The sequence below is a fragment of the Elephantulus edwardii genome, unplaced genomic scaffold (assembly GCF_000299155.1).
Source record: "Elephantulus edwardii isolate Elephantulus edwardi_28Jun2011 unplaced genomic scaffold, EleEdw1.0 scaffold00043, whole genome shotgun sequence".
Classification (NCBI taxonomy): Eukaryota; Metazoa; Chordata; class Mammalia; order Macroscelidea; family Macroscelididae; genus Elephantulus; species Elephantulus edwardii.
Window position 1 is genome coordinate 17,943,843 of NW_006399793.1, and position 10,860 is coordinate 17,954,702.

The 10,860-nt window shown below is 37.9% G+C and overlaps 1 protein-coding gene across 1 annotated transcript in view; it reads left to right on the top strand.

The window, feature by feature from the left end:
- The window catches only part of LNPEP (leucyl/cystinyl aminopeptidase), a 53,084-nt gene extending 43,518 nt beyond the window's left edge, over positions 1-9,566 (top strand). The window contains exons 13-17 of the mRNA XM_006885378.1: positions 3,098-3,282; positions 4,677-4,838; positions 7,873-8,013; positions 8,860-8,941; positions 9,435-9,566. Coding sequence (XP_006885440.1) covers positions 3,098-3,282; positions 4,677-4,838; positions 7,873-8,013; positions 8,860-8,941; positions 9,435-9,566 — 702 coding nt within the window. The remainder of the gene's footprint in view (positions 1-3,097; positions 3,283-4,676; positions 4,839-7,872; positions 8,014-8,859; positions 8,942-9,434) is intronic.
- The last annotated feature ends 1,294 nt before the right edge of the window (positions 9,567-10,860 follow it).

Sequence of the window (10,860 nt, forward strand, 5' to 3'; positions counted from 1 at the left end):
AACAACACAACAACAAGGAGCACCTTGGTGGCACTTCATCTAAAAGACAGATTTGTTTGTTCTTGAGTCCTTCTTGAACATACTCTTTCCATCCTCATATTCTACACCACAAGTGACTTACTCATGGAAGGTCTGCTGAGAAATGGCCTCAGAAGCTTAAAAAGTCTCTAGCCCTGATGTACTTTAGGGTTTGATAGTAGTCAATAGTAGTCCTCAGAAAGAATCTAAAGGTCTGGAATTAGTTTGAACTATTTTCCTAGAGTTAAATATTTTGCATGTTGTCATCTATGATACTTGGTTATTTGAGATGAGGCATGATAATAGTGATGGTGTTTAAGAAGTGACAGTAGACAGAAAACTCCTTTCATGAAGAATCCCTAAGACCTAAGGGAGGGCTATATTTTCATTAAAAACATTTACAAATACTTTCATATCAGAATATATTTCCTTTCAAGTAGCATTCATAAATGTCTTTTTTTTATGATTGTTTCATTGTAAACTCAGAAGTTATATGTTAGAATCCCCCTTATCATCTCCCTTCCCTGTGTACAACGGCTTGAATGGAAATACTTCCACACTATGAAAGGCTTTTAAGCTTTGGTTATGAAGAGAATTGTGAAAGAATGAAGGCATCTGTTGATTCCTAAGACTGTAGCTATGCTTTTAACAGTGCTATCGTTAGAAGTGAGTGTAACCATGGCTAGGTATTGCTGAATAACTTTTAACCTCATCATGTATTATGACTTTGTAAGAAAATGTCCTTATTTCTGGGAGTTACATGCTAAAGTGGTTAGAAATGAAACATCATGATATCTACAAGTTATTGTTATACGATTCAGCTGACACCAGAAAAACAAAGTGTATGTTGTATATTACATGCACATAAAGACAAGAGTTAAAAACCTGTGAATCCAGAAGAACAGCATGTAAGTATTCATTCTGCTACTGATTCTTTCATATTTTCTGTTGTTATTATTAGGTGCTCTCAAGAGAAGTGAGACTTTGAGCAACCCTTTGAACAACAGATCTGAACTCTGTTCCATCCTTTGCCACCCTCTCCACTTCCTGACACACTAGAGCCCATTGCAGCAGTCACTGTCTCAGTCTACCTTGTTGAGGGTCTCACTCTCCTTTGCTGACCCGCCATCCTTCAAGCATTATGTCCCTCTCCAGGGACTAGCTCCTCTTAGCAACATGCCCAAAGTATTTGAGGCAAACCCTCATCAGTCTTGCCTACAAAGCGTGCTCCACCTGCACCCCCGACCCCAAGATATGTCTGTTAGTTCTTTTGGCCATCCATGGGATGTTCAGTGCTTTTATTCAATGCCACAGCTCAAAGGCATCAATTCTTCTTTCATACGTATTCATTGTCCAGCTCTCAAATGCATAACAAGTGATCAGAAAGACCATGGTCAGAATCAGATTTACCTTGGGCCTCAAACTGACATCATTACTCCTCACTAACTGCAGATTTTCCTAGTACAATGTGTCTCCTGATTTTCTGACTTCTTGTACCAAAGGTGTTAATTGTGGATCCAAGTAAGTTGAAGCTGTTGACAGTTTGTCTCTTCTCCATCCATCATGATGTTGCTAATCAGTCCAGTGTTAAGAATCTTTGTTTTCTTGAAATTCATACCAAAGACTCCATTGCTTGATCATCTGCAACAAGTGCTTCAAGTCCTCCTCACTTTCAGCAAGCAAGGTTGAGTCATCTACATAATGCAGGTTATTGATGAGTCTCCCTCTGATCTTGATTCCTCTTCACAAACTTATCGAATAATTTGCTCAGCATACAGATTGAGCAGGAATGGAGAAAGAATACAACCTTTACACACTCCGTTCTTAATTTTAAACCATACAGTGTTCTGCTCTGTTCACACAGCAGCCTCCTGGTTCAGGTATAGGTTTAACATGAGCACAGTTTGTTATAAAATCCACACAAATGCCTCTCCATAGTCAACAAAGCACAAATAGACATTTTTGCAGTATTCTTGACTTTCAGCTAGGATCCATCCAACATCAGCAATGACTTCTGTAGTACCATGGCCTCTTCTAAATCCTGCTTGAACTTCTGGCAGTTCCCTGCCTATGTACTGTTCTAGCCTAGCCTTTTTTGAATGACCTTCAGCAATATTTTACCTACATGTTATATTAATGATATTATTTAATAATTGCTACATTCTGTTGGATCACCTTTCTTGGCAATGGGAACAAATATGGACCTTTTCCAATCTATTGGCCAGACACCTGTCCTCCAAATTTCCTGTCTTAAGACTGCTGAGTGTATCCAAGGCTGCATCTGTTAATAGAAACATGTCACTTGGCATCCCATGGATTCCTAGGGCCTTTTTTTTTTTTTTTGCAAATGCCTTCAATGCAACTTCTACTTCCTCCTTCCTTACCATTGGCTCCTGTTCATTTGGTACTTCCTGAAATGTTTCCGTTTCAATCTGGTTTGAAATTTTTAAATTAGAAAGTTGGATGGGAGAAAAAAGTACATTTAAACCACTGTATTTTCTATATCTTGTATTCTTTCTTCCTAATTTGGTAGGATTAATTTGTTATAGCCTCAAAATAGTTAATATGTTAACTATACCTTTAATATTGGATCCAGAAGTATTTAAACATTTAACCATCAACAGAGAAATACAGTTTTCTCTCATTGCTTTATTGATTTTTGGATTCTAAAATCAGAGTCTGCAAATACCATCTTCATTCCAAGAATGGTTGTAGGTGATTATTTTTTATAGAAACATGCTATCTTAGTGCACACAAAATAATGGTTCTCTGAGACACCTGATGAAGGGTCAATATGAGTTGAAATAGAATTGAGAGCAGTAGGTATTGCATAATAAACATTCATTCCTTCTATGCTACTTCATTAAAAGTCTTTGTTATCAACTGTGGTCTTTTATATTGTCTTGTTATTTAATGGTTTCATCTATCTGTGAGCTTCATTATTAGTTGATACTTTGTAAGTAATAGCCTTTCTTTTTGTCCTTAGGTTAATGGTAAGACAGAGAAATTTGGTCATCCTGATTTTTCTACTGGTCCTAATTTTATGACTTGCTCCATTGTGATTTATTTTGCCTCTTAGAATAGAGTATTGAATTTGCTTCATAACCAAATACAACAACAAACCTGGACTGATGATGGCAGCCTATCCATGCGAGATCTTCGGTCAAAATTGCTAGGATTTGCTTGTACCCACAACCTCAAGAACTGCACCACTGTCGCCATGAAACTCTTTGATGATTGGATGTCATCCAATGGAACTCAGAGGTAAAGTGTATTTGTAGTCACATGAACTCTTTTCTTGCTCTTTACCTCACATTATACCCAAAACCTAGGTAAGAACTTTGTTTCCTAGGCCATAAATGTATAAACTGTTAACTGTAAGTGTATTCTTTGTACCTTTGTTCTTAAGAAAGTCTCTTAGGTGATGGCTGTCCTCTCTAAGAGCTTCTATCTCTAAATCTGAGTCCAGACACACACAAAATTTTCTAAGAGTGATAAATAAATAAGCTCATATAATTTGGGAGGAAGTGTTTATTTTATTTTAGAAACAAAACATAGCATGAGTTGGCAGTAAGCAGTGTTTTTAATGATCATTGATTCTCTCTGTTCAATGTTTGGCATAATAAAGAAAATCCAAATGACAGCTGAGGTTCAAGTCTATGTGAAGGCTCCTAAGACGAAAGCCTTGATGTCATTTAAAACTCTGTGAGCCCAGTTCTACTTTGCACACATTGTATCACCATGTGTTAGAATCAGCGTTAATGACAACCATCTCCCTCCTCTGTGGGGTCTCTAAGATTGTGATAAAAGCATTTGATTGTGCTTCTTCCCCTTGCCCTGCCCCTCACGACTATCTGTATTTGCTATAGAACTTGCCACACTGTACTGTATAATATTTGTTTCTTCTGTCCTTTGTAATAGCCTTTGGTTTGCAAAAGGGTAGGGACTGTGTCTCATTTGGTTTCTTTTCTGCAGCATATAGCATAATTGTCTGTCTGGTTTTTGTTTATAGTTGTTTGTTGTTTTGAACTATTGAATAAGAATGTTGTTTTGAACTGTTGAATAAGAATCAACCTATAGCAGACCCTTCAGTGAGTTTTCAGAGTCAGTAAATTGCATGGGAGGAGATGGCCTGTTTTTCTCTCACAGAGCAACTAGTATATTCAAACTGTGTACCTTTGTGTTAGCTGCATAGTTCCTTACCACTAAGCCACTAGAGCTCCTGGTTTTTAGTGAGTGAATGATCTGAAATTGAATTGGTGGTCTGTATAGTCTTACCACTAGGCAAATAAAAAAAAGTATACCAACCCTACCAGCATTGAGTTGATTCTAACTAGTGACTAAATAGGAAAGAATGATCCTTTAGGACAGAATAGGACAACCTGTTCGGGTTCCAAGGCTATAAATCTTTACAGAATCATACTGCCTCCTCTCTGCCACAGAATAGGTGGTGGATTCAGACAGCCACTCTTCTTCAGTTAGTAGGGCAACACTTTACCAACCTCCTTGAGCCACTTAATTAGGTTTATGTTGATTCCACATTCTTAAGTAAAAGCTAATTGTTACCTGCCTTGATCCCAAAATGACCACTATTAGTCAGTTCCTTTATTTTTGTGCTCAGGACTTTTCATTCTTATGACTGAACTTCTCTTTAATAGCATACCTCTTGATGTCATGTCCACTGTGTTCAAAGTTGGAGCCAAAACTGAGAAAGGATGGTCATTCCTTTTAAGCGCATATGACACTGAAAATTCTGAAGGAAAGAAGGAAATGATACTTAAAGCTCTTGCCAGCACAGCAGATATAAGGAATCTTTACAGGTATGAAACTATCTAAGGAGTATACCAAAAATGATTGAAAAAGTATTGAAACCAAAAGCATTGTGTTCCTATGATGAGGAGCGTATTTACTTTGGGGATCCTTATACTCCCTTTACTAGTAAAGCAGGCCTGACTGGGATGGTGTATCGAAAAGTCAGCACATGCTGGGTTTAATTTCAGAGATGGAAACTCCCCAGAGATGAAGATGAGGCATTTCCCAGAGACCTCCTCCTACTCCCAACTCAAACCCTTCTCCATTTCCTTGCCATACTACATTAAATTCCATAGCTAGAATCTTGTTCTTTGGGGTAAGGCATTTCTGTGTCTACTCTGTCACTTAGAAAATTCAGGCACTTGAGAAAAGGCTAACGTTAAAAGCTTCCAGATTAATTCCCTCATTGGAATTTTTCATACTTTTTAATACCCAGTTGATGAAGGCCTAGGAAAGGTAGTTTCACCTCAGTGAGAACACAAACAGCAAGTTAAGCCTGGTGGAGGTTTTTTTCTTTTAAGCTCTACTAACAAAACATTACTAAACCCATGTTTACAGCAGATTAAATAAATATATAAAGAGTAGGGAATAAAATTTGAAAGTGTTTCCTATAATCCTATAACCCTTCACTGTCATTCGTAGTCACTCCTCTCTGGTCTGTCTGCCTATGGGAGATGGTGTTCCATCTGAGTACTAGCACATATATACACATAAACACTTTTTTTTTAAATACACTTGTTCTCAACCCAGTGTTTTAGGGAGCTCTGATGGCCTGGTGGTAAGAAGCTGTGCTACAATCCTGAAGGCACACGGTTGGTGGCCACCAGCTGCTCCATGGGAGAAGGATGGGCAAGCTTTTCCCATGGGAAAACCTGCTGGAGGGTCAGGTATGGATACTGGTTCCAACTCTACGGTACACAACACCACCACTCAGTGTTTTGTGTTGTGGTTTTTTTCTGGCAAATCATCAGTCAGAGAGATTCTCCATGTCCATTTAAAAAGCCTATTTCAGTTGTTTTCCTATGGCTACGTGTTGTTGTTGTTGATTGCTTTTGAGTTGAGCACAACTCATAGCGACACTATGAACAAAAAAGGCCTAAAGCCTTTCTATAACTATTGTTGTTTCTACAAGTTAATAGAGTTTTTAGAGGCATGTGGTTTAGGAAGTAGTTGCATGCCTGCTTCCAAACCTGTCTTCAACTGGGAACTCCACCAAACGCTGTCCACCATGGGCAGCTGTTGTGGCATTTGACCTCCCAGTGGCACAAAGTTCAGTATCACAGCAAACCCAGCTTACCTCACTGAGCAAATTGGCAGAGGAGTGCTACATACTATTCCATAATATGTTTCTTTCATAAGTTAACTCATTATCACATTTTGACTGATATCGGGGATTTTCCCCATTACAAATATATTCTTACAGTGTGCATGTTTTCTAACTGTAAGCAAATTTTATTGCATAGGACAAACACATGAAGAAATGTTCACAATCCTTAACTGTTGTTATTGTTACATAGTGTTATGTTGGAATCAACCCATAGCTGATCCTCCAGCGGGTTTTTAAGGCAGTAAATTGCATGGAAGTAGGTCGCCCATCTCCTTCAGAACTATTGGTGGATTGGAACCATGTGCCTTTGAGTTGGCAGCACAACTTCTTACCACTAAGCCACCAGAGCTCCACAGAGATGCAAATCAAAACAACTCTGATTGTGTGCGCGTGTGTGTGTGAGTGTGTGAGAGAGAGAGAGATACCATCTCATCCTAGAAACAATAGTAGAGAGTTCTACAACAAATGCTTGTTGGGGTTTGGAGAGATTAGAACACTAGTGGGAATGTAGAATGATTCAGCCACTGTGGAAAGCAACTGACACTTCCTAAAAAGTTAAAAATGGAAATAACATTTGAATCCAGCAATCCCACTAGTAGGTATTTATCTTAAAGAACTGAGAGCTGTGACACGAACTGATAATTATATATCTTTGTTCGTTGCATCAAAGAAACGGAAACAATCCAAGTGTCCGTCAACAGACAGATGGTTAAGGAAGCTGTTACATTCGCATGATAGAGTACTAAAGAACAGTAAAGAGTTACCCAGTGCTTAGCATGAGTGAATCTCTAGATTGTGAGTTAGCATCTAGTCATTATGCAGAGTGAAATAAGTCACAAAGGAACAAATATTGTATAAATTCTCTATTATAAAAAGTTAGGGTTGATACTTAGAATCACTCTTGTATGATTAGCAGGGATAGAGAGTGGGAGAGAGGGACAAAAAATAATACATGGATAATTGTTGTTATGTACCATCAAATCAGAGTCAACCCATACCTGACCCTCCAGTGGGTTGTACGTTTTCAAAGACAGTAAATCACACAGGAGGGAATTGCCTATTTTCTCCTGTGGAACAGCTGCTGGATTCCAACTGTATGCCTTTTGGTTGGCATTCAACTCCCTGCCACTAAGCCATCACTGCTCCTAAATAGATAATAGATCCTTGTTAAGCTGGATGAAGGAAGCTGCATATATCACAAAGTGAGTCAGGCATGGTGGGTATTCTAATTATGACTGTAAAGCAATTATTTGTGAGTACTTGAATAAAAAACCAATATGGTTCGTAAGCTTTCGCTCAGATCTCAAGAAAATGGAAATCAAAAAGTTAGGCTTTATTTTGTGTTTATTCAAACAGTCTGGTATTTTGAGAATAGAAACAAGCCTGCCTTTTGGAGGTTTTTTTTTTGTATTTTGTGTGTGTGTGTTTGTTTGTTTGCTTGTTTTTAATAGCATCTCTAAAACTTGTAAATTTTAGTTGAATTTGTTTTTTATGTCTGCACTGTATACAGAGTTGCTATATTAATGTAATAATGTATGTGAATGCATATCGTATTAGTGAGTTCTCCACTTAAAAAGTAAACATTTTCAATCTGTAGATCTGTCTTAGACTAATGCACTAGTACAGAATGCTCTTTAGACATTATTACTAATGTAAGTTCAGTCTACTTCCAAATGCATAGTAACTATGGAGATTAAATCTGTTGTGTTCTTCAGGTTAATGAAAATTAGCCTGGATGGGAACAGGATTCCTACATTTAGGCTATCTGCCATCGTTCAAGAAATGAGTCAAAGCCTTCTTGGACACTTACTGGCTTGGAATTTTGTCAAAGAGAACTGGGATGTGCTTGTACAAAAGTAAGTTACTAAGACTAAGTTGATATCCTCAGGTCCTGATTTGAGAAGGGCCCTCCAAGGTTGCGTTGGTACATGGGAATTGGGATTTACTATGAGAAGAAACAGAATGGCTTAACTTTTAAAGGCCAAAATTTTCACATTTTTAAACAGTGTATTCATGTATTATGTACCCCATTGAAGAGTGTGTTTTTGCTGAGTACTGACCAAGCCCAGCCATGTCTGACTTCAGGTCCCTTAACTCAACGTGGATACTTGAGCTGTTCCAGTTTATGTAGGTTTAGAAAAACCTCTTCATTGGCAAAAGATAGCTTGTTGTTGTTATGTACCATTGAGTCAGAACCAACCCATAGTTGACCCTCCAGTAGGTTTTCACAGGCAGTAAATCACACGAGAGGAGATTGCCCATCTTTCTCCCTCAAAGAAACTGGTGGACTTGAACCATGTGCCTTCAGGTTGACAACATAGCTCCTTACCAGTAGGCTACCAGACATAGCTAGATAGTGCAAGAGAATATGATACAGTTTTTCAGTAGGTGAGATGAACAGATAATTTATCTGACTCTCCTTTAATTCTTAACTCCCCACCTCCCCCCAACACCATTTGTCCTTCTCCCCAGAAGTAAGTATATATAGGACTGCTACTAAGTACATAGGGTCGCTATGAGTCGCAGGCGACTCGACGGCACATAACAACAACAAACAGCTAAGTTACTGAGTCAAAGTTGCCAGAATCATCCACTTGCCTTTGGCATATGCGCTTATATTAAAGCAATTCCTTTATATTTAACTATCAGTGCTTTACTGCACAGCAGCTGCCTAATTCTTGTTTGTTCATGTGTTTTTCAAGGCTTGCTGTGAGGTCCTATCCCATGCGAGGTATTATTGCTGCATTAACTCACATGTTTTCAACAAAGACACGTCTCTCTGAGGTTGGTAATGTAAAATGCTTCTGTGGAGGTCGTAAAAAGCCCTTTTCGTCAGACTTACACAGTTGAAGTGAACTGGTAGCTTCTTCTGGTCCCTATCTCTTCTCTCTATTTGTGAGTTTCCTACATTTTGTGATGAAAATTTACTCACAGAGTGTGGAATGTGTGGTAGTGACGAAAAACTCCAATTCCGTTCTCAACAGTATTTCATTGATTTCCCTTATACGAATAGGGTTTTTGTTTTGTCGGTAATAATGAATTCTGTTGTGCAAGGACTTTTTAGCACCAAATCCAACTTTAGACTCTACTTCCTTTACTTTTATTTAAACCTTTTTTCCCTGTTTAAAAATTCATACTTGGTAGGAATAGAGGAATTAATTTTAAGAAGAACTTGACATTCTTTTTAAAGTTAATAAAGCTAATTTGAGGATATTCAAAGCTACCCAAGATTTATGTCCTTGTCTTCTTTTGACATATTTTCCTGTCGGTCTTACAGGTCCGGGGATTCTTTGAAACTCAGCCAGAAGATACCTTTAAGTACAATAGTATTCAGGATGGATTGGAAGTCATTCAGCTGAATATCCAGTGGATGGAGAAGAACTTACAAGCTCTGACGTTGTGGCTGTAGCATGCGCAAATGCACCTCATTCTGTTGCCCATTCAGAGCCTGCAGACTTGGAGCTCTGCTGCTTTTGCAAAAAACCAGGATCACTGATAAGTTGTTTGCACTCTTAGGAGTTCTAGTTAGCTCAGGGCACGTCTGTTTTTTCATCTGTCTTTTTCTGAGTGTCTTTAGGCAGTAAGTAGTTATTTATTACAAAATTGTGTTCACCTATATGCCAATCATTTACCAAACACAAAAAAGCGCGTAATTTTTCTACTTTGAAGATTTAGAAAGGAGAAGAAAAATTCTGTTTCTCAGCACCAGAAAGTGAGTACTGTGAAACAAGACAGACCGACCATGCGAGCCACCCTTTTCAGGTTGCTGGTTTCTCAGCTGTTTGTTGTAACCTTAGCTTCAAATAGTGATGACAAATAGCGATGAAGCATGCAGCTATAGAAAACTGATCTCAGGTGTGTAGTTCTACTTTGATTTGCGGATTGGATGCTGTAGAATAGCCAGGTGCTACAGAATTTCTAAATTTTTGTTACATTTAAAAGCAAGATCACAAGGCCAAAAGATATAAAACTTTCCAAATACATTACACTTTGTTTTAATGTTCTCCAACATTACCATGGGATACTGCTCCAAAATGAGCTAGCTTTAATTAGGATTCATTTATTTGTTGATGCTGATGCCCCCCACCTCTCTGTACACCTTTATTACTCCATGACATAGATAAACCTTATGTTACAGATAAATATATCTACATTTGTGACAAGCATTCCGTTTTCTCTGGTGTCCTTCATTATGACTTTTAAATTGTCTTTTGGCTTTGTTGGGCCAAGATTCTTTTCCTTTTGAATCATATCCATATGTGGATTTTCATGTTGTGTAGTACAGTAGCATATCTGAAGAATATTTCGAAATAAGATCTTTAGGAAACTGAACATTTTTCTTTAAAGTTCACCATAGTACCTTAAATAGGAATGAAGAAAATGTGGAATCAGAGGAAGCTGAATTCAAATTTGAGGTGGTGGGCTTTGAATTTTTTTCCAGTATCAAAATTAATATTTTTCTTTCCTTGACAATGTGAGTTTTTCTTTTATTGTGGCCAAACTAGCATGTTAAGAGAAATGGCCAAAGAAAAAGATGAAAAATGAAGATATCCAAAATTGTATGGCATTCTGAGTCCTGAAAAAGGGATATTGTACTTGAATTTTTCAGCTATGCAGACATATACCTAGATTGTTGTGTTTCATTGAATCTTAAAAGAAAAGCTTTCTTCCTAATAACTCGCATGGTGTTTATATTTGGTTTG